Source organism: Triticum urartu, chromosome 6A (genome assembly GCF_056163025.1).
Source record: "Triticum urartu cultivar PI428250 chromosome 6A, HENAU_Tu73, whole genome shotgun sequence".
Lineage (NCBI taxonomy): Eukaryota > Viridiplantae > Streptophyta > Magnoliopsida > Poales > Poaceae > Triticum > Triticum urartu.
This window is the reverse complement of record NC_141878.1, coordinates 8,852,346-8,875,009: the sequence shown is the minus strand read 5'-3', so window position 1 is coordinate 8,875,009 and position 22,664 is coordinate 8,852,346. Positions and strand designations below refer to the sequence as shown.

General features: G+C 47.4%; 5 protein-coding genes across 5 annotated transcripts; 3 read left to right on the top strand and 2 right to left on the bottom strand.

Moving 5' to 3' along the window:
• Window positions 1–236: 236 nt before the first annotated feature.
• Window positions 237–863, bottom strand: LOC147963111 (uncharacterized). The gene has a single exon (XM_087529468.1). The coding sequence runs from the start codon at window positions 861–863 to the stop codon at window positions 237–239; it is 627 nt and encodes a 208-aa protein (XP_087385594.1).
• A 9,247-nt stretch (window positions 864–10,110) lies between these two features.
• Window positions 10,111–10,721, top strand: LOC125516331 (uncharacterized). Its single transcript, XM_087526780.1, has 2 exons — window positions 10,111–10,382; window positions 10,520–10,721. Exons 1-2 carry the CDS (start codon window positions 10,111–10,113, stop codon window positions 10,719–10,721), a joined length of 474 nt encoding a protein of 157 aa, XP_087382906.1.
• A 2,561-nt stretch (window positions 10,722–13,282) lies between these two features.
• On the bottom strand, window positions 13,283–19,025 carry LOC147963110 (protein FAR1-RELATED SEQUENCE 5-like). The gene is made up of 6 exons (XM_087529467.1): window positions 18,868–19,025; window positions 15,836–15,990; window positions 15,624–15,737; window positions 15,455–15,517; window positions 14,998–15,115; window positions 13,283–14,726 (listed from the first exon to the last, which is right to left on the bottom strand). Exons 1-6 carry the CDS (start codon window positions 19,023–19,025, stop codon window positions 13,283–13,285), a joined length of 2,052 nt encoding a protein of 683 aa, XP_087385593.1.
• Window positions 19,026–19,812: 787 nt separating this feature from the next.
• On the top strand, window positions 19,813–20,688 carry LOC147963109 (uncharacterized). The gene is made up of 2 exons (XM_087526717.1): window positions 19,813–20,019; window positions 20,137–20,688. The coding sequence occupies exons 1-2, from the start codon at window positions 19,813–19,815 to the stop codon at window positions 20,686–20,688; spliced, it is 759 nt and encodes a 252-aa protein (XP_087382843.1).
• Window positions 20,689–21,686: 998 nt separating this feature from the next.
• Window positions 21,687–22,328, top strand: LOC147963108 (uncharacterized). The gene is made up of 2 exons (XM_087527899.1): window positions 21,687–21,789; window positions 21,877–22,328. Exons 1-2 carry the CDS (start codon window positions 21,699–21,701, stop codon window positions 22,326–22,328), a joined length of 543 nt encoding a protein of 180 aa, XP_087384025.1. The 5' UTR covers window positions 21,687–21,698.
• The last annotated feature ends 336 nt before the right edge of the window (window positions 22,329–22,664 follow it).

Sequence of the window (22,664 nt, the reverse complement as noted above, 5' to 3'; positions counted from 1 at the left end):
TTATCAATGGCAATTCTATGAACGGAAAGGAGGTTTTTGTTGGCACTAGGGACATGCAAAATTTTCTTAAGATGGATGCTACGTTTAGGGGTACTAAATATTGAATGACCAATGTGACGTATTTTCATACCTTCTCCACTGGTTGTTTGGATCTGATCTTTTCCACGGTATTTTTCCTTCATTGTGACTTTTTCAAGTTCACTTGTGATATGGTTTGTGGCGCCGCTATCGACATACTAATTGGTGACAACCCCGTAGGAGCCTTCTGCAACCGCGGCAATTCTGTCCTCATCTTGAGAATCATCGTCATCCTCCTCGTAGCGGTACCAGCAGTCTTTGGCTGTGTGGCCCACCTTGCCACAAATCTGACAGTGCGGAGCGTCCGGGCGAGTCCTGCCAGAGCCACCACCGCGATGCCCCCTGCTGCCAGATCGCCCGCCGCTGCCGCTGTGTCCACCACCTCCTGACCTCCCCTTGCCACGAGAGGAGCCACGCGAACGAGAGCTACCACCACGCCCACGAGACGCGGCGTTGGCAGAGGACTTGAAACCGCCACCGGAGCCGCCATGGAACTGCGTCATGCGCTGATCGAAGTTGCTGAGCATGGAGAAGAGTTCATCGAGGGAGGCAGGCGTGACGAGGGCGTCCAGAGCCGAGACCAGGGGCTGGTAGTCCTGATCAAGGCCATGGAGGATATAGGAGATGAGTTCATCGTCTTGAATCGGCTTGCCGGCCGCTGCCAGTTCATCGGCCAGTCCGCGCATAGTGGCGAAGTAGGATGCAACGGACTGGTGCCCCTTCTGGGCGTTGATGAGGGAAGTGCGGATGTTGTTGACGCGGCTTAGGGACTGAGACGAGTACATGTTCGCCAGCGTTGTCCAGAGCACCTGCGCCGTGGTGACCGTGGTCACCGCACCTCTTTGGAGAGGTTGGCCAACAGGTAGCCGAGCACCTGTTGATCCTCCCTGACCCAGATAGGGTGGAGAGGGTTGGGCGTGAGTGTCTCCTTGCCGTCCTTGTCCTTGGTGGAGAGGATCTTGGCTGGTTCCGGCAAGGTGCCGTCGACGAGGCCGAAGACACCGGTGCCACGCAGTTGCGGCGTGATCTGCGTGCGCCACAGCACGTAGTTCGTGCGGGACAACTTCTCGGTGACCTGGCCATTGAGGCTAGGTTGGAAGGCGCCGGAGGAGGAGGAGGAAGACATGGCTAGGCACGATTGGAATCGGTAGGGTTTTAGATTGGAAGAGAGAGAGCTCTGATTACCATGTGCGATAGGCAGAAACGTCTTACCTCGTATGAGGGGACGTGTTACGTGTTATATAGCAGGGGCGCAATAACCCTGAAGCACATACAATCGGTTGGAGAGAATCCAAGTTACATCTTGAGGAAGAAGAAAGGGAGGAGATAGACCTAGCTAGTTACAACAGATAAGAATCCGGCTAACTACCTCCTAGCTAACTATCACACATATCTCAGATCTCTCCTGTCACGTTATAACGTACATGCGCCATATATATGTATTGTGTTTGACAGACACAATAAATAAATGAAAAAATAGAAGCTACTATTCAACAAAAAAATCTCGGCCTAACTTCTGTGATAACAAGTTCAGTTTGAATGTGAAATTTTAGCCGACAACAGTAAGAAACATTAATATGAACAGCTGAGGAACATATCCCTCCAGAAATATCATCAAATAAGATTACTAAAATGATTATCGCAGTTACAGTTATGTCACTTGGTCTTCCCTACCTGAAGTCATTATCTGAGGCTACAAGGAGATGGTTGCAGGAGGCACTTAGATAAAGACAATGTCTTCCCTCCGACCAACACGGAATCCGCTGCCTTCAGTCCGTCCTCGTTTTGCCATTGTACTTCCTACCATGCACCGATTATCCATGACTGGCTGACAAGCGACAAATCAGCAGGAGCACCACACAGAAGTACATCTGATTCATCAGGAAGCTACTTTTCTGTTTGAGAAAACCATGTGATAAACTCATAAACATGTTAACTCACTTGTACAGCTGCTCACACATAGGACATGATAACTATCACATATAAACCTCCAAAACTAGCAACAACTTTGTCCAGCGTCTATTGCCAAAATAGAAGCTTCTCTTCTAGATCGTGCAATAAATGCAACTAAAATATAGAGAGTAATTTGCGCTGATTGAAGTGCACACGTACCATAGTATAAAATCCATTGCAGCCTCCTGCTCCACTTGTGCCGCTATCTATAAATCGAATAAACCTCCTAGTAAGCAATTCAACAAGCACGGCATGAGCACAAAACAGAAATGAATATATAGTTCAGTAATTCTACGAATTAATCAAATAGTGGAATCCTAATCATATTTTTTAAATACAAATAGATCAAACAAATAAGGACATTGCTGGAGTTATAGGAGGTTAAAAAAGAAACGGAAATGTTAACGCCCACACGTGTGGGCGTTCACCACCCCGACCACACGCAAGCATCACCGTTGGCAGGTGTGTGCACGAATCTTGGAACAAACCAGGTGGTTTTTTGTGCCACGTAGGATGAGGCGCGTGTGCGGTGTGCGAGTAGGTTCGCCCGCACGTTGGTTGCCATCCCGCGGTCAGCGGTTGCCATCTGAGTCATGCGGTGGAACTGCAATGCGCCCGCACGCCACGCTTCGACTGCGGTCGACGTCGCACGCCTCTGCCCCCTCCCCCTCACGCTCCCATTTACTCTTCTGCACCGCAGTTACTGGCAGAACCCACTCGCATTTCCAACTATCGAAGGAGAAGGAGAGGGGAGAAGGCGACGGTGAAGGCAGAAGAATCGACGGTGCTCGGGACCGTCGGTGGTGCTCGCCGGAACGGAGCGGCTCGCCGGAGCGCCTGCGGGTTGAAGGTACTGCTCGATGCACCCCTCGCAATCCCTTCCTGCATTTCCTCCCCTTCCCTCCCTGTTCGATTCCTCGATCGAGATTTGTAGAGATTCAGGCGATTCGTCGATGCGTCGGCGTTCCCGCCGGCGCCAAAGTCGTCTGCTAGACGTTTTTGGTTGCATTGGCCAGTTTCGTCGTGGCCGCAGCGGCGGCATCGTCGGCGTGGTTCTGCTTGTTCGGAGGCACGCACTAGTTTTTGCATATGGATTGAGCAGGTGTCTTCCGAGTAGTTTTTGATGCGCGTTGGTTCGATTTTGTGTTTTGCAGTGAGTTCGTGGGAGAATTTCGAGGGTGAATTTGAAGTCGAAGTAGTTGCCATTGAACCCTAGATCTAGTTAGTTTGGTTTTTGAAAATGCAGAATGAGGCGAACTTGATAGTTACATTAACTATCATGATTGCGCGACCACTTACTCCCTGAACATATTTGATAGTTGCCACAAACGTGTTTCCCCTTGCGGCAACAAATTACTGAAAACGACTGTGTTAGTTGCCACATGTTAGCTTTCGCACATGGCAACTAATTTTGCTGAAGTAATGCGATACTTGCCACACACACGCTCTTCCATGTGGCAACTAATTCTGCTAAACTAATGTGATATTTACCAAACACACGCTCTTTTTTCCGTGTGGCAACTAAGATTGCTGAATTCCTGTGTTAGGTGCCACAACCATTCTATTTTCATTGCGGCTAGTGTGTTTTCTGAATGTTATGTGACCGCAACCACGGTGTGACAGTTGCCACAATTGGTAGTCAGTGGGCATTCAAGAACCAAGTGCCATTGCGGCCAGTGTGTTTTCTGAATGTTATGTGACAGCAACCACGGTGTGACAGTTGCCACAATCGGTAGTCAGTGGGCATTCAAGAGCCAAGTGCACTGGATGGCAACCACTGCGCACTTAAAGTGTGCTTGTTGCCATCTAGGTAGTATATTCATATGGCAAATAGAGTACGAACACACTGCCTGTTGCCATTCTGCATATAAGACAGTGTGGCAAATAGAGTGTGAACAGACTGCCTGCTGCCATTTCTGCATATAAGACAGTGTGGAAAACTGTCTGCACAATGTGGCAACCGAATTTGCATATCAAATGTTTCAGATGCCATACGTATGCGTTGCATGTGGCAAGTGTTTTTGCTGACCCCCTTGCATTTACGTTTTCCACCATGACAATTTGGTATGTTCCCATCTCAGTAGAATGGCTCGTGGCGATCGTCAAAACGATGATGATGATTTCATGGATCCACCACAGCGTAATCGGGCAACTGGGCGGAGAAAGGAGGGTGATGAGGTAAATGTTCACACACACCCCCCTTCTTCCTGATGTATGTTAATGGTTGACACCTTTGATCCCGCAATCGTCTGGCACGAACTAAAATTTCATTACATTGCAAAATGCGGCAACAACTGATATCCTGTTTTTGTTTGTAAAAACATGGCAACAACTGATCACTTTATGTCTGTTTTTTTGCAGAAGAAGAAACGTATTTGCAACAGAGCCTCCCAAGAACGACTGACTGCGTTGACCGACAAATTCAGCGACGATCAGAAGGGGGCCGCTGCAGAGATGGGTATGCAGTCTATGATGGCTGTCCGGTGCACAACCTTGTCAACCCTGTATGCGATTGGCTTGGTGAGATCTACGACCCCGCCTCCGGAGAATTCGTGATTCCGGGACGCGGAAGACTACCGCTGAATGAGGAATCCGTGTTCTGCATGTTGGGTGTGCCCTGTGGACATATCAAAGTCCCGTACGAGGTCAACAACGAGATCGAGGAAGCGCTGTTCCCCCGTTTGTTTCCTGGGTTGGAATCCATGCTGAACACGACTGCAGTGGCAGATTCGTTGGAGGCCATGACGACGCACGGAGATGTTTTCAAGATGAAGCTACTCATGTACCTCATCTCAGCCGTTTTCGCGCCGACCACTTCTCTTCGCCCAAGCAACAAATGCTTCCCCATCCTGGTGAATGATCTATCTTTACTACATTATTTTTCCTTCAATTTTTTTGCTCCGATGTCATGTGCAAGCTAGTCACTGACAGTTTTTTTGTTGTTTTTTCCATTGGAATTCTGACGCGGCAACTCCTTGTCCTGAATTTTATGCGGTGCAGGAGAAACTGAAAGATGTGAAGAACATGAACTGGTGTAAGTTCATTGCCGACTTCCTGCATGATGCATTTGCAAGCAAGGTGTACCAGAAGGGTTGTCGACTGCATTTAATGGTATTTTTTTACCGGTCCTTTATGTGAACACTATTTTTTAACACATCTTTATTCATGCATGTCAACATGATCATAACAAGATGGCAACTGCCATGTTGATTATGTGGCAACTGCCATCATGACTATATGGCAACTGCCATCGTACTGTGATGGCAACTGCCAACATGACAACATGGCAACTGCCATCATACTATGATGGCAACTGCCATCACTCTATGATGGCAACTAACACATGCAGATGGCATATTTTTCGTAAAATACCATATATTTTATCCTGTTATTTGTCGCAAAATACCATGACCGCAACTGATTTTTCTTTCTTTTTAAAACTGTTGTACATCAGCTCATGTACGTCGACTGCCTTGATCTGTCCACCGTGGACTTCACTGGGACAGGAGGCCCGCCGCCTGCGCACAAGTTTGTTTTTTCTGCATGGACTATCGATGCTGTCAAGGCTGTGCTTGCTGCAGACAGGGTAACTGATAGGAAATATGGTAAACTGCAGGTTAGTTCTGCTTTTTTTTTGCAACACATGAACTGCTAGTCAGTGTTCATCATTCTCTCTCGTATATCATTGCTACTTTTTTTTCTTTCTCCCCAGCTGATGGCCAAGCATTCTATAGACTACAGCGTGTTTGGGGGGCCTCAAAACTTTGAAAAGTGGATGGACGTGCACTCAGCTCCATCTTGTCCTTCAGAGGTAATCAAAAGATCTACATATATGGTTTGTCGTGGAGTATTTTTCGATGTCGTGCAAGTGATTGCAATACAGGGTTGTCATTGACGCCTCTTTGTTTTGTGTACAGGCGAGGGCACCTGTTGAGCAGCTAATAGGGCAGTTTGCATCTGGAATGACTGGCTTGCTCGGGAAGTTGGTTGAGGGGTGGACGTCCCTCAGTGGCTCTGACGGCGACGCGGTTGCGAGGCAATTCACTTCATTCGTCCCAGAACGTACACACCGGCCAACCGGTTGCCGTGGCCGGTATGACTACAACAGTTCCCAGGAGCCCGCTAACACACAAGATGAACTAGGTGGAGACGCTGGTCTCAGCAAGGATGACGATGATGTCATGGATAATGTGCAAGAGGACACCGATGATGATGAACACGCTGAAGTTCGCGCAGGTGGTAACAAGGGCAAGGATGCAACAGATGTCCCCCAACCGGATAAAGTCAAACAACACACGGCTGTGAGAGGCGAAGGGGTTTTGCCATCAAAGAGGGGGATGGCTCCAGAGGGTGCTGGGCAAGTTTCTGCTGGCAAGAGGTCTAGGACCGACCCTGTAGCTGCCAGGAAGAGGTTCGACTTTCATCTTAGCTTTTTGCTTTGTCTATTTTCTTCGAACAGACTCATCCTCTTTTTTGCACTTGTGTTCTGTCAAACGCGGCAACGAGATTGCTGACTGACAATTGCCACCTCTTTTTTTTGACCTCGATCTCATACGTGCAGCGAGCCGACAGCTGGTGGACGAGCAATTACGAAGAAATAGGCGCCAACGCCAACCCGTGTTTCTGCTCGGTTGAACAAAGGTGCCCCCATTGCCGGTGATACCACTTCCACCAGGACATCTCCTTGCACGACGACAACCAACACCGGGGATCCTGTCGTGTTGCCAGACCTGAGGAAGGCAGTCAGGAAGTAGGTTTCTTCATCCGCTTTCATTGACATAGCGCTATATTTTTTGATTTTCCAATGCATTCATTTAGCTTGTCACATTGTCTTCTGTCATCGCCCCCCACGTGGCAACCGCTGTTTTACCAAATGATATTTTATTTACTTTCTAAACGTGTGGCAACTTCTATTTTTGTTTTTCACATGGCAAGTGGAATGTAGGCCAAATGGTAACTTTAATGTACCTTATGGCAACTGCCATCTTTTTACCGTTGTGAGCTCATCCCACGCCTAGGTTTGAAATTGCATTCATGGCAGATCAGACATTTTTATCATTCTTTCAAGGTTGCTAACATGGCAACTGCTGCTGGATGGCAACTGCTAGTTATGACACATGGCAACTGATGTTCCCCTTACATGGCAACTGCCAGCTTTTCCACCTGTTTTTCCATTTTCTTAAGATTTCTACCATGGCAAACATAATTTTGTTTCATTTTTAAATACTTTTTTCATGCGCTTCATTTTTTTGCAGGGTGAAGAAGACTACTACGCGTGGGTCCAAGCATATCAGTAAGGACCCGCTCGAACGCATGCATTCAAAGTTGTCAACAGGGGGCAACTCAGATGTACAGGAGGCACCAGTCGATAATACTGCTGCTGCACCGTTGACCACTCCCACCAACTCTGATGCAAGTGGCAGACCATCTCCGCCGGCTGCAGATGTGCAGCCTACAACAATAGGCATCCGTACATCGGGGAGTGACGAGTCGGTATCTGCCAGGACAGCTGAAATACTGCCAACCCTTCTGGCAATGAAGGATGCTGCTGTGAGTCATGCCACCCCATCAGCAAGCGTTGAAGTGGACGCTCCCGAGACGAACCTAGGCAAGGAAGATTCCCGCTCATCTGACACTGATTCCAAGCGCGTGCGCGGTGGCACTCCTGTGTCCACGACGGAAGCGGTCGAGGCGGCAGTTCACAAGGACATGCCATCTACAGGTGAGAGTCCTGGCACAACAGCTCCAGCTCCTGGCGGTGCAGATACTGCTAAGGCGACTGTTTCGCGTGTTGGTCTACCACCTAGGCGTCGTAGCCCCCGCAAGCAACCAACAGACATACCGAACGCACCGACAGTAGCCAGGAGTAGGAGAGACGAGTCTGGTTTTGTTCCTGCGTCCACACTGTTCCCGCCACCTGCCAAAAGCAATGTGACGGAGAAACCTGAAGACCGGAGCACAACTGATGCAGGTGTCAAGCCGGGCACGAGCGACGCAGGTGAACACCCGGAGCAGACTGCGCCTTTTCCTGCAGTGGAAATCCCCAGCATAAATCTGCGCACTTGCAGGCTCCCAGTCAACATCGGTGTCCCCTACAGCCCAAACAAGAAGATTGTCATGAAAGCTACGGTTGATACCACTGACAACACGCCCCGCCCTGCAAATAAGGACGATCATTCTGCAGCGGCCGATTCAGATATGTTTGTTGATCTTTCACCCTTGGATTCTGCCCCGCAAGTCGTTCGTGGTCCAGCCAGCAGGAATGAGAGGCACCCAATGGCCTTTACCCCATCGAGTTTCAACCTTAGCATCAGTCAAGATCAACCGGTTGTGCAAGATCCTATGCCAGTTGCCTTTGCATTCCCAGGAGGCATGCCTGCAATGATGGCGCAGCCAATGGTCGAGGGCAGGAAGGTTGTCAAGTTCGCAGAGCCGATTGTGGCAGGTACACTTGCCATGTCCATATGATTTTTCTTGCACACGTCTGTGTAGTTTCACTGTTGTCCCAATCATATTTTTTGTTTTGGGGGGTTCTCACTTGTGATGGCAACTGACATGCGATGACATGGCAACTGGATTTGATGCACCGTGTCACCTACTTTTTTTCTGCCATGCTGCATTTTACATTTGGGCAACCATGTGGCAACTGAAGTTGATTCAATATGGCAACCGTAGTCTCCGTAACATGGCAAACACAGTGCATCACACATGGCAACTGGAATTGATTCAACACCATGTCACCTGCATTTTTTTTGTTTCCATGCTGCATTTTTTCATAAAGCAATCACATGGCAAGTGCAGTTGACACAACATGGCAACTGTAGTTGCTGTGACATGGCAACTACATTCCAACTACATGGCAACTGTAGTTGCTATGACATGGTCACTACAGCTGGACCACACATGGCAACTGCCCCACTTTTTCCTACCTACAACTCACATCATGCACCCCATCTTTTCTCAGAATCCATCTGCTTTTGATTTCCTAGGTATCCTAACCCACTTTTTTTATCACTGCAGCCACACCCGAGGAGATTTCACCGTCTCTTGAAGAAACTTACCGCATGCTTGAGGAGGCAGCATTGCAGAGGAAGTCCTCACGAGGGCAAGGGCAATCAAGTTCCAACGTGCCTGCAGACACGGTATCTGAGGATACCATTAGGAGTGCCACTCCTGGTTCTGTGAGGCAGCAGAGGGTAGTGCACCCACCTCCCGCGGAAGACTACGAGCCCGAATTCAGGGCCACTAAAGAACAGACCCAGCTGTACGATATCGTCAAGCGGTTTGGAAATGCGAGGTCCAGCGACAAGCACATGAAGGAGCTGAAAGCGTAAACGACCACACCCCATAACATCTCATTTTGCTTTGCTCCTTTTTTACCATTCACATCCTTCGTACTTTCTATGTTATATTGTTTTAGTTCTTTCATAATTTTTTTTACTTAGTAGGCATGATCCTTCCATGTTATATTGTTTTCATACAGCTCATGTTTGGACAAAACCAAAGTCATTCAATGCGGAGCGACGTACGTCGACCTTGGTGATCTTGCTGAGTCCGTGAGGCCAAACGGCAAAATTTCGACGAACGTAGTTGCATGCGAGATTGACTACATCAACAACCACACCGATGTGTGCGCTGACAAGACAATCATGCATTACAGTGTGACCTGCAAAATATGGGACGGTGACTTCCACCACAAAATCCTGAGGAAGAACTTTGCCCAACACGGTGATTTCAAGCTCACAATGAAGAAATATGTGAGTACTCCTTCAATGTCTGCACTTTTTTTTCACAAGGTGTGCTTTTTGTTGCCATCACCTGCAGTTGTGTTTTACGTGGCAGCTGTTTTCATGTGGCAACAGCTGCCGTGCACACTGACTTATTTGATTTTTGCATGCCGCGCAAACTATGTGGCAACTTGACAGTAAAATACATGGCATACTTTTGTTCACACATGGACGGCAACTTTATTTCAACTACCCCCACCCATAACCAGAGTTTTTCTACATGATTCTAATTCCTTTGTCCCTCTGTTGTTCTTTACGTGAACGCTGATTCTCATTTTCCTCACTTTTTTAAATGCAGGTCATGTTCCCCATGTTCCAGGAGCTTTCACCACATGACCCACACGACAAGTGTGGTCACCACTACGTGATCTGTCTTGACCTGAAGAACCAACGTGTTGAGGTGCTTGATTCAATCCGTTCGGAAGATGATGCAGACCTCACCACGCATGCTGAATTCTTCATTAAGAACCTTAAAGAGACATGGCACCGTCACTATGAACACTCAAAGGTCCAGATCAGTCATTTCCCGACTGAGTATGTGGCGACTACAAAGCAAGGGAACACGTAATTCCTTCCTCCCTTTTCGTCTGCCATTTTACATCAATCCAATTCCTGTTTTGTTTGTCAGATCTGAAATTGAAGTCTGTCTTTTGTTACGTCTGAGCTCTTTGCGTGGTCATGTTACTCTTTTCCTCGTGCAGAACGGACTGTGGCTTTCACGCGCTAGAGTACCTTGCGAAGTGGGAAGGCAGAATTGTCCCCGCTATCACAGCTGCAACGGTCATTGAACTCCGGAAAATCCACACATGGAACTGGTTGACGAATGAAGATTTCAACAAGCGGTCGGGAGCACGTGAGTTTGTGCAGGAAGCTGTCAAGAAAGTCACCAAGAAGTACAAGTGATCACGTGGCGTTACAGACTGGACGCACACCTTACATTCTGTTGCCGAGGAATGTAAGGTATTATCTCGTTGTTTATCGTTGAAAACTATGTCTGTGTGCTATGTTGTGGCTACAACCCCGCGTAGGCTACTATGTAGTGGTGGTGTGCGAGTGACATTTGAATAGTTTCATGTAATATATGTGTGGACGTGAACCTACTTTTAGGCTTACAATGGTTTCGTCGTTTCTAGCACCGGTTTGATGCTTTGAACGCGTCTACGTTGTTTTAAAAACGATGGCAAATGTAGTTCATCAGACATGGGTAGTGGAAGTCATTGTCGTTTTACATTTTTGGCTGTTTTGCTTCTTCATTTTCATCGGTAACTGCACGGGGGTAGGTTGATCATGCAGCCACAACATTTTTGCTGGAGTTTATGCACGTTACGCTGTTTTCCAACTTGTTTCCCATACACTTGCACACAACACACTACGTGCCCGTAAACCACGTCATTTTTGTCATGTGAATACATGCCATGCAGAGTCATCATGAATACCATGGCATATGTCCAGTACATCTAACATGGCAGATACAGTACAAACAACATGGCAGCTCCAGCATAATTAACATGGCAACTACAGCACAACTAAGATGGCAGATCCAGTACAATTAACATGGCAGATCCACTACAACTAGCATGGCATATTCAGTACAAAACAGCATGGCATATTTAGCATAAATTAGCATGGCATGTTTAGTATCAAAAATCATGGCAGACTAACTACACATAACATGGCAAATTAAATGCATACATCATGGCAGATTAAGTACCCATAACATGGCAACTGCATTTAACCATTCAATGAATTTTCCCTTGGACTTCTGATGCCCCTGAAGAGTTATTCCCCCAATTGTTTCAAAAAAGAATTCTCAACATCTAGGGTACAAAACAAAATGTCCAGAACGCCACAATTTTTGCTCATGGATTGGCTGCCCCTTTCTTCGTTTTCTTGTGTTTTGCTTGGATCTCCAATCCCGACTTGTACCTTATCTCTCTTGGACGACCCTTTGTGATGGAACGGGGTGGGTTCCTGACCTGGGTCTGTGTGCTTGCTGTTCCAGATCCTATCTCTGAGTTTTCAGACGACGGCCCCGTGGATGAAGGCACGCTTGATGTGCGGGGGAACCGGTGTAAGGCTTCCTCGGCTTTCCTCTTCTTGATCTCATCAAGCTCTCTTTTTAGTGCTTTCCTGTGTTTTTCTGCGACTCGCTGTGTCATCACTCTTGCACGCTTCATCAATTAGCTCAGCATAGTTCTTTGTCAGCACAACGTGCCTCACGGCTTCCATGGTTGACTCTGGTCTCTCGTCATGCACAGCCAGAACTGCGTGTGTTGTTTGCGGCGCCAACGCATCGTCAGCGTCCCAAGTCCATCGCCGCCTTATGAAATGTCGGGGCATCCGTGTCACAGCGTTCACGTCCATTGCTTTTAGTATGTGACAGCACACAATGTCGTCCCGTTCGAACTTGCAGCATAGGCAGTAGAACTTGCAGCATTCCGGGTCTTCAGGTTCTGAATCTGACATGCCCAAAATAGAACACACCTTGAACTTACGTTCGTCCACCTGGAAAGCCGTGAACATGCTGGCACGCTTTATTTCTTCCTGGAATCTGCATTTTTTGTGTGTTTTCTGTTAAACTATTGTGGGCTTTTTTCTTGTAGCACCTTATGTTGTCATGGAAAATAGATATACATTTTGTTTGAACATGGCAAACGTAATTCATTGAACATGGCAAATATAGTATGTTGAACATGGCAAATGCAGTACGCTATACATGGCAAATGCAGTACAATAGACATGGCAACTGCATTTTCAACAAACATGGCAGATGCATCTTATTTAAACATGGCAACTGCATTTTGTTAAACATGGCAACTAGAGTTTATTAAACATGGCAATTGCATTTCAGCAAACATGGCAGTTGCATTTTAGTAAACATGGCAATTACATTTCAATAGACATGGCAACAACATAACATTTTCCATTTGACACTAGCATTTGCACACCAACATGTCCAGTGGAAGTACATTGCATTAAACATGGCAACTGCATTTCATTGAACATTGAAACTGCATCCGGGTAAGCATGACAAACAGATTTTCTATTGAATATGACAACTGCATCTGAGTAAGCATGGCAAACAGTACTTTATTAAACATGGCAACCGCAAAATCATGGCAACTGCATCGCACTCTATAAGGCACATACTGACTTGGTGCTTTTTCTGCAAATAAGACTGTAACGCAACTGACTTACTTGTTAAAGATCTTGTTGGTGTATATCTTGCTCATTTGCCTCTCCATCGGTAAGTACGTTAGCAATTTTGGCTGCTTTAGCGCGGTGTTCGCTTCTTGCTGCAGCTCAGATCCCAGAATTTTTTGTTGCAAAGCTGTGTACTGCTTGGCAAACTATAGCAATGAGTTGCCAGGACTGACGTACCGCTTCAAAACAGCATTGAATCCCTCGCTGCGCTGCATAGTCTGTAGAAAGGGGAAGAAGCACTGCATGAAGTAGGCCGGCACCTAGTACATTCGCTTCTCCCACAGGCTTACAAGAGTCTCGTTGTCTTGGACTTGATGTGTTTCAGTCATGGCCATCCAGCTCCTTTCAAACTCCTCCACCGTCAAGCTGTGGTCCACGCACAGTTCGAATGCCTTGTGCAGCTCTAGATGGTCAGCAAAGAACGGTCCTAGCGTCTCCTCAGCCTTCTTTATAATGTGCCACCTACAGTGCCTGTGCACTGCCAACGGAAAGACCTCCTCTATGCCTGCACGCATGCTGAAATCCTGGTCCGTTATTATGTTCATCGGAGCAAGTCCATCCATGCACTCCAAGAAGGTCTTGAACAGCCAAACGTACCCATCCGTGTCTTCGTTCCGGACGAGCCCGCAGCCGAACTGCAACGACTCATTGTGGTTATTTATCCCTATGAACGGAGCGCACGGCATCTTGTACATGTTGGTGAGGTACGTCGCGTCGAATGAAATGCAATCTCGGAAATGTTTGTAAGCTCTCCTTGCAGCACCATCCACCCAATACATGTTCCTGACACGGTCCTCATCGTCCAACCTTATCCTGTAGAAGAAATCTGCATCTTCTTTGGCTTTCTCATCGAAGTAGGCAATTGTGGCCTCTATGTCTGCCAACTTGCTCTCTCTACGGTACCTTGCCCGTAGGTTTGTGACGTCAGCTGGTATGTACGGCATGCTACTCAGAGTCCCCTTTTTGCTGTGGATGAGAGATAGTATCTGCACCATTCTCGATGGACCGACGTTACAATCATGTAGCAGCTTTACGAATTGCCTTTCGACGGGGGTGAACCCTCTGTGGGCGGTCAGAAATTTCACCAGGTCGAACTTCTTTATCAGTTGGTGGTTGTGCTCATCAAAATACTCATTGACCACCCACTGTGCTCCATCTACATTTAGCTTACACCGGACAGGGCACTCAGTCTTCTGAATGATACCTCTCTTTCGTTCCGGAACGACAGGCGCATCGCCTTTCCCCTTCTTGTTCATGCGTGCCTTGTGGCACCTCATCTCACCTCTGCTGTACTCGTTAGTTTTCTTAATTTTCCTACGGTACTCGGTGTTGACCGCAAACCCATGGAACTTTGCATATGTCTGGTAGTATTCCTTTGCTGCTTCGAATGACTCCAATCTCTGCCCAATGTACGGTGGCTGAGGCACCACGATCTCTGATTGCCCACCATCTTCATCCCCTTGCGCGTCATCGTCAGTTTCATCGTTCACTTCAGTATGGGCGGCAGTCCCATCTACCTGAGAGTTGCCAGTGCTTGTGTTCAAAGGGGTGCTTGCCGACATTGCTGGAATGATTGCCATTCCCGACTCTGACTCGAAATTGTTTGCGGCATGTTTGTCTGCTGTCTGGTGGAACGCGTCTTCCGTGCGCTCAGAGCTCCCCGCAGTAGATGTGCCGGCGCCGCTGTGCATTGTAGTTGTAGGTTTTGTAACAGGGAAAAATAGGTACGAGATTAAGAATTTTGTGTTGGATAACATGTGGATCGCAACGGATCACACCATCTTCGAGTGATTTTCCATGACATCTTTTACAGACAGCAAGCCGTCAGTCTGTGGGTGGTCATTTTTATGGCAGCTGTAGGTGTGCAGACATGGCACCTACTGTTCAACAAACATGGCAACCATTGTTTTGCCTACAAATAACTACAAATAGCAAATGTAGCGCTGTTTTTTGTGGTTCAGATATTTTCCCTCTACCTTGTTGTGCTGTATTTGACCATCGTGTGTGGTCTGTTACACCATAATGACGTGATCCACCAGGAATTTGCGAAGCTTGCCAGGAGACGTTTGCCGGGTCACCGCCAGCGTAATAACCTGCAATCATAGTAGTGGTTGGTCAAATCGCGGCAAACGCATTTCGTGCTAGCACGGCAACTGCAGTTGCCCTTATGTGGCAAATGCATTTTTGCTTGCATGGCAACTGAAGTTGCATCGGTAGGGCAATCGCAGTTTGTTATTAGATGGCAATTGCAGTTGTCATGAAATGGCAACTGCAGCTTTTCCTACATGGCAACTGCCGGTGTGCAGAGATGGCAAATGTTGTTTTTAATACATGGCAACCGTAGAAGACCACTCATGGCAATTTTTGTAGTTGTCAACTATGCTCCTTGTGCTGACTGAGCATCCGCATCTTCACTATGTTTATGGACTCACCTGTGTACGACGTCGATGGCAGGTACATGGGTGCTGCCCGATTCCACGTGCTGCACGAAGGCTCTGCATTTTACACCCGTGATAACTCGTGAGTCCTTTTGCCATCTTTTTTTCATGTTCATTTTTCATGTCCACAGCATTATGTGCTCTTTTTTCATTTTTGCATTACCTTGATTAGCCATACTAGCTAGTTGGAGTTGGCTTCCCGTACATTTGTCAGCGTTAGCGCCTTGTGACTGCACTTGCCACGGGGCCCCCCTAAGAGTGTTCTGGTCATAAGAACCTGCAAGGCAAATGACAGTGCACGACATAAGTAGAATGGCATGTCCATCGTCGCGAAGATGGCAAATGTTTCTCTTCATTTTTTAGCACGCATCGTACCTACGCCTGCATACTGTTCTAGCAGCGGCAGCAACGGCCCTGCAGAGATGAGCTGACTGTACTCTGATGCATCGAAAGGTGGCGGCGTTTCTGGCCTTTGAGAACCCCAATCATCTGCACCATCTTCGTGATTCATTCTTTTCCGTGTCTCGCTTCTGTTCTAATGTGCTCTCAATCACTGGATGAACAAGAAGGCATCAACAATCCAAATTTTTTTATCATTGTGCTGCTTGCATGTAGAAGTTAACACGTCAGTGCTATCACATTTTCATGCGTTGGCAACCAACATATCATGGCTAGTAGGACATGCACATCCACTATCCTTTTCTAAAATCTGGTGCTAGCTATCCGTTTGATTCAATGGCATCAGGCTCTACAATAGGATGGCAAGCAATAAATTGACATGGTGGCAGTTGACGACAATGACAGGTGGCAACTGACGTTATACACCAATGGCAATTAATTTTCACACCCCCCATTATTCCAAATTTATCAATTCTCTCTCCCTTTTTATGGATTCCTGCACATCCATTCATTCACCAACTAGGAGCATCAACCTACTGAGAACTCACGGTTATCTCTAGCGTACTACATGGCAGATCTAGTGTATTCTGCTTGGCAACTGCGAAGTCACACAACGTATGTAGTGTTTTAACCCTGTAGGATGGATCTAGTTGCCAACTTCGTCGGTAATTTTGCAATTTTCTGCCCAGAAGGAGGATGAGAAACAGTAGGGAGATCGGGAGATTCACCTGCTTTTAGCTGGTCGTCTCTGGAGGGCGTTGTTGGAGTGGGGGTTGGGGGGTGGGATGGGGTGGGGGAGATAAGGGGTGTGGTTTGCGGTGGGAGCGCCCTACAGATCCTCCCTGGTTGCCATGGCAACCAGAGATGGCCAGCAACGGAGGTCGGGGTTCGACAGGCGGGGGGCGAGGGCGCAGACGAGAGAGGGGACGGATCGGAGGCCCGGAACGGCTGGGTCGTGCCGGCAGCGGCTCGTATGGCCCGGACGAGGCAGTGCGGGCGGGTTTGCCATGCACCGGACTTGCGGGCGCGCTTTTGTGCGCGCGGACGGGGTCGTGCGGGGCGGTTCCCGTCCATGCCACACGATGCATGCGGGCGGGTTGCCCTCCACGCCACACGTGTGGCAGTTATCGGCTTCCAAAAGAAATGATAGGATGAGAAATCAGGGCTCACCTGAAGCAACAGAGGTGAAAGCTGCAGACCAAGAAAGGATGCCCCTGCCTCTCCTGGCAAGGAGCATGCCTTCGTGAGGCGCCGACCTCAAATCTGTCGCTGGAATCTCCTGCCTTTGTTGGTTAGCCATCTAAGTACAAATTCCCAAAAAAAAATATTCATATAAAGGAGATTACTTTCCGATAGTCACAGGCAAAATACAGCCATGACACACCCATTTATACGTGTGCATCCACCTGTCGGAGTGATAATCACTAAAAGGAAGTAGGAAATAACCAAATAGTTGTATTACTGCTAAAAGGTGAATATAGTTAATTAGGCTTCTGTAACCAATCGCAAGAAACAAATATGTGTGCACCATGTTGCTGATTCGCGGACTAAAAAGCATACATGATCAATACCAGTACAAAAAAATATGCAAACAAACTAATCTGCAAAAAATGGGAGTCAAATTAAGATGCAATTGATGGGAAGACCACAGGGATATTTGTGGAGATGGATAATTGGCTCTTGTAGGTATTCTATCAAACAGGTTGTGAGCAAACCAGTCTGCTACAGATTCAAATAAATTGTGGAGGGAGCAGACGTGCTAGATTGATTTCTATAAATATGCAATGATGAGTGATGGCAGGGCTATCTCACCTCCGAAAAGGGATGTGAATCCCGACTCGCCTGGCTCCAAATTAGCTTCGTACTGAATCCCTGATTTGTTGGAACTACCAAAGACACTAGTTCTGAATTACAATCAGATAGCTGCATAGCCCAGCTAGCTAGACTAGGAGGTATGCCTGCTCATACTATCTTCAGGTGAAGCTAATTTCGTGGTGCACATGACTATCTCCTGAAGCAGATGATGCAACCAACTTCGCACTAATAAACTGAAGAACAATAAAACCACGCTCCTAACCAATTGGAGTACAAATGGTTCTTGTTTTGCCTCAGGCCACCCGAGCAACTCGTCTATAGCCTATTTGGCGATAATGGGAAGAGGGATATGACTTTAGAGGAGGGAATCAGTAGTGTATTGGGCAAGGAATTAGTTTTTACTCCCAATCCTTTGCTTGGTTTCTTTTGGGAATTACTAGTAGCAAGTGAAGGATAAGGATTTCGTCGCTTTTTTTTATTATTAGTGGGCCAGAACAAGAACTGAATTGTGAAATTGACCAGTAGTATGTTTGTTCCACATTAAGCAACGATACGGATAAACTAGCTGCCGGATCAAGTATATCGTGTGCAGTGAAGTGTTGCCTGCATGCGTCTGATTTATTGTTATATGTGTTTGCTCCTGAAGAGATGGTCCAAGATCTGAGGTAACACTTATAAGGCTACGGCCATCGGCCGGCAACATCGAGGCAATAAAGTGAGGCTACTGAAGCATATCTAGCCATGGATGCCAGCCTGTGGGATCTTGATCTACACAGGTAGTCAGGCATAATAAAGCAATCGATGGTGAAGTTGTAGTGAGAATCAATCATAGCTCCCGTAAAATAGAATCAAATTGAAAGGGCTGGATCCTGAAGCAAAATCATATGGGGGCATCTACCAAAAAGCGACGAAGTACCTCTTCACGCAGCAGCCACGACGCGCTGCCCGCCTGACCATGGCCCTGTTTGGATCAAGGGGTTAGAGTTAGTATGGGTTAGTTGAGATAGAAATAAGCCTAAAATATCCAAACATGTGGGTTAGAGTAGAGTTATTTGCATCTAACCCAGCAAAAAAAACCAACCCGGTGGGGAGCTGCTTATTGGGGTTAGATGTGGTGGGTCCCATTAAAAAATATCCATAGCCCGCATCTGGATCGCATCTCGCTCCCCGCATCCCACCACATCTCGCATCACATCTCGCTCCCCGCCGCCGTCGTTCGCTCCCCGCCCTCCGCCCCGTCCTCCGCCCTTCGGCCCCGTCCTCCGCCCTCCGCCACCCGCCCTTCGCCCTCCGCCCCCGTCCTCTGCCCTCCGCCCTCCACCCCCTGCCTCTGCCCCTCCGCCCCCCCCATTCCCGTCCGACACCGGCGCCCCCAGGCACGCACTCCGGCGGCCACCGCACCGGTCGTCCCACCTGCCATGGATGGCGACGGCTTCGAAGGGTGGGGTTCGCAGCCCTCTGCAAGCGGCCCAGCTACCCACGCCAATCTCGACCTCAACTCGCAAGCTTCGCCGTCGAAAGGGTTCCCAGGGCTTGGGTTGTACGGAGCTTTCCTCCAGAGCGATGACGAGCAGGTCCTCCCTGGGTGCGGCAGGGGCTCCGGGCTCCCTCACTATCGCCCACCACGTGCTGGAGCGGGAGATGGATGGGCGAATCCGTCGCCACCCTTCATTCGGCAACTGAACTTTGGCGGCTCCTCGTCAGCAGCAGCCGGTCGTGGAGGAGGAAATGGTGGCGTGTTCCTCAGCGGGTCGTCCACGGGGGCAGGCGGCGGCTCCTCGTCAGCGGGTGCCGGTCGCGGAGCAGGCGGCGTCGTTCGGCAGCGAGCCAACTCGTCCGCCGCGGCACCCGGCCGCCGTAACCAGTGAACCGACACGACGAGTCGTGGCAGTGGTGGCGGCTATCGCGTACCGCCTCCCCGGGCACCGCGGAGTGCCCTCCAGGGGCAAGCATCCGGCTTCGGCGCTCCCTTTGACAATGGTGATGAAGAATTGGAGGACGATGTGGAGGAGTTAGCGAGCTCCGGAGGTCCCCTGGTGAGCCAAAGCAATCGAGCCCACTGGAATGATGCTAATAGTGCTTGCTTGTTAGAATTGTGCATTCAGCAACGTGCAGCAGGAACTTATAATGGTACAGTGATGAGTGGTGAAGGGTACCAAGCCGTTATCGACGGCTTACTTGCTAAAAGGGGGTTGGTATATAGCCGTTTGCAGGTGAAGAACCAGATAGTCGTACTCAAAAACACTTACACTTTCTGGCGATACATGCAAGTGCATACAGGGTTGGGGAGGAAACCAGATGGAACCATTGATGCCGACTCTGAGTTCTGGATAACACACACAGAGGTAGTCTTTTCACTAAATCTAGTTACTTGAATTTTGATGTGTGCTCTCATATCTTAAATAGTTTCTTTCACAAAAATAATAATATCATAAGTAGTTTATTTGTTCATTATCCTGCAGAAGAAACCATACCTACGGAAGCTGCAGTGGGGTCCTCCAGCAAATGAGGAGTTGCTTGATCAATTGTTCAGAGGTTACATTGTGGATGGAAGCACAACCTTTGTGCCTGGAGATGATTACGGTCAGAATCAAGGGCAAGATTTAGGTGCAGGAGAGGAAGAGGAGGAGTTTCAAGGAACACCTACAAGCAACCAGAGGATCCAGAGATGCAAGAGGTCAACAAGCACTTCGAGCACTTTGACCAGTCCATTGAAGAAGAGCAAGAGCCCAATGGTGAAGATTGTGAAGGACATAGCTAGTACCTTCAAGGAGTCTGTCGCAGCCAACACTAAGCAAATGCAGAAACGTGCAAATGAGAAGGCTGCATTTTTTGTGAAGAGGTGTCAGGAGCTAGCATTTGAGTGTGGCATTGAGCAAACAATTGACTCTTTCTATGCTCTGTCCAAGATGTTAGAAACGGAGTACCAAAGGGAGTTCTTCTGTGGCCTATTAACACACGAGCTTAGGTTGGGTTACTTCAAGAAATGGTGCAGGGACAACAATTTGGAGTAGTTCTTCTGTGGCTGAATAGTTGCTTGGGAATGTGTGTGTTAAAATGTTGAACCTATTTACATTGTTGTATGCTAAACCTATTTACATTGCTGTATGTTGAACCTATATGTGTTTGTGAGGTGTTGAACTATTATCTATGTTACGTGTGGGCAAAATTATTTTTATTTGGTGAACCTATTTTATATTATATGCGGGCTGAATTAATTTTATTTGGCTAAACTATTTTATAATATATGCATGCTGAATTATTTTTGTTTGCTTACACTCCTTCAAGTAGTATGCTATGTGCTAACAATTTGGTACATGTATTTAAGCAGGAAGATGATCATGGCCCCATGACCGAGAAAGAATATGATGGAGGTAGCACAAGTGAGGATGAGATCATATCCATATGCCGCAACAATTTGGTGCAGTCCAGAAATTTAATCTTGCAGTTGGTTCCTATCTTGGGTATGTACTCTGATAACTACTTTGTGAAACTACCTAGGAGGGTCAGTGGATATTCTGGTTTGGATTGGGTGCAGGAGACACTAGCCCGAGATACCCAATGCTACAACATGTTTAGGGTTGAGAGACCTTTGTTTAACAGGCTACATAATACTTTGGTGCAATCATATGGGTTGAAGTCCAGTAGAAAAATGACATCTGTAGAGGCTCTAGCTATGTTTTTATGGATTGTTGGATCACCACAGTCAGTTAGACAGGCTGAGAACCGTTTTAGGAGGTCTATAGAGACAGTAAGTAGGACATTTAACAGAGTTTTGGCATGCCTCCTTAGGTTAGCACATGACATAATTGTACCCAAGGACCCAACATTTGCAGAGGTGCATCCAAACTTAGAAAATCAAGCATTCTGGCCACACTTCAATGGCTGCATAGGAGCTATAGATGGGACACATGTGAAGGTTGTGGTGGATAAGAGTAAGAGGGTTCCATACTTGAACAGGCACAATGAAACCAGCCAGAATGTGCTTGCTGTTTGTGATTTCGACATGAGATTTACATTTGTGATGTCGGGATGGCCTGGTTCAGCACACGACATGAGAGTTTTCAAAGATGCCATAACTACTCATCATCACAAATTTCCACGTCCACCACCAGGTTTGCTACTTGAACCGTCTTGCACTAATTTTTATCCAATTACACTTGTTCATCTTAGTCTCATTGTGTGCCTTTGCCAATATGTAGGAAAGTATTATGTGGTTGATGCGGGGTACCCAAACCGTCTGGGCTACCTTTCACCATACAGATGTACAAGGTACCACGTGGAGCAATGGCAAAACGGCCCGCCGCCACAAGGTATGAAAGAAACCTTCAACCATGCACATGCCAAAGTTAGGAATGTCGTTGAGCGATCCTTTGGAGTGTTGAAGATGAAATTTAGGATTTTGTTGAACATGCCAAAATTTCCAGAGGACAAGCAAACTAGAATTATTGTTGCTTGTATGGCTCTTCATAATTTCATTCGAGAGAGCAGAATTCCGGATAGGGAATTTGATGCATGTGATGCGGATGAAAACTATAATCCAATGCCTAGTTCTGCTGCATCTGCATGGCCAGAAGACGAACCTCTTGTTGAAGATACCAACATGAATGACTTCCATGAAGAGTTAGCTCGTGCTCTGTTTCATGGAATGTGATTTTTTTAAGCTTGATTGAGGACTTATACGTTTAAGTGGGACGTCTCAATTGTATGGACAAAATAAAATCTTGGGTACTATCTCTCTGGTGCAAATAAGTTACTGCTATACACTTTTGGTATTTTATTTTGAACACATCTTAGTTTTTTGCTGTGAGCAATCTCTGTTTATCTGCATGTGTGTTGCTCCCCTGTCCACTGATTTTTTTGCACCAGATAGTCGTCTCTCATGCAAAGTGAATTATTCAGTATAGGTTAATTACATGATTTTTGGATTGAATCCGTCCGGAGTCTACGTTAAGAACTGGTTATATACTAACTTTGTGCCGTGCTACGA

Bases quoted from the DNA above. Each gene is read 5' to 3' on its own strand.
- LOC125516331 (XM_087526780.1), top strand. From the start codon at position 10,111: ATGCAGGTCATGTTCCCCATGTTCCAGGAGCTTTCACCACATGACCCA. The intron at 10,383-10,519 runs GTAATTCCTTCC...TTCCTCGTGCAG, and splicing joins ACTACAAAGCAAGGGAACAC to AACGGACTGTGGCTTTCACG.
- LOC147963108 (XM_087527899.1), top strand. From the start codon at position 21,699: ATGTCGGGATGGCCTGGTTCAGCACACGACATGAGAGTTTTCAAAGAT. The intron at 21,790-21,876 runs GTTTGCTACTTG...GCCAATATGTAG, and splicing joins ATTTCCACGTCCACCACCAG to GAAAGTATTATGTGGTTGAT.
- LOC147963111 (XM_087529468.1), bottom strand. From the start codon at position 863: ATGTACTCGTCTCAGTCCCTAAGCCGCGTCAACAACATCCGCACTTCC.
- LOC147963109 (XM_087526717.1), top strand. From the start codon at position 19,813: ATGAGTGGTGAAGGGTACCAAGCCGTTATCGACGGCTTACTTGCTAAA. The intron at 20,020-20,136 runs GTAGTCTTTTCA...ATTATCCTGCAG, and splicing joins TCTGGATAACACACACAGAG to AAGAAACCATACCTACGGAA.
- LOC147963110 (XM_087529467.1), bottom strand. From the start codon at position 19,025: ATGGGGGGGGCGGAGGGGCAGAGGCAGGGGGTGGAGGGCGGAGGGCAG. The intron at 15,518-15,623 runs GTAATGCAAAAA...TGTAAAATGCAG, and splicing joins AGCTAGTATGGCTAATCAAG to AGCCTTCGTGCAGCACGTGG. The intron at 15,116-15,454 runs GTGAGTCCATAA...CTATGATTGCAG, and splicing joins GCCATCGACGTCGTACACAG to GTTATTACGCTGGCGGTGAC.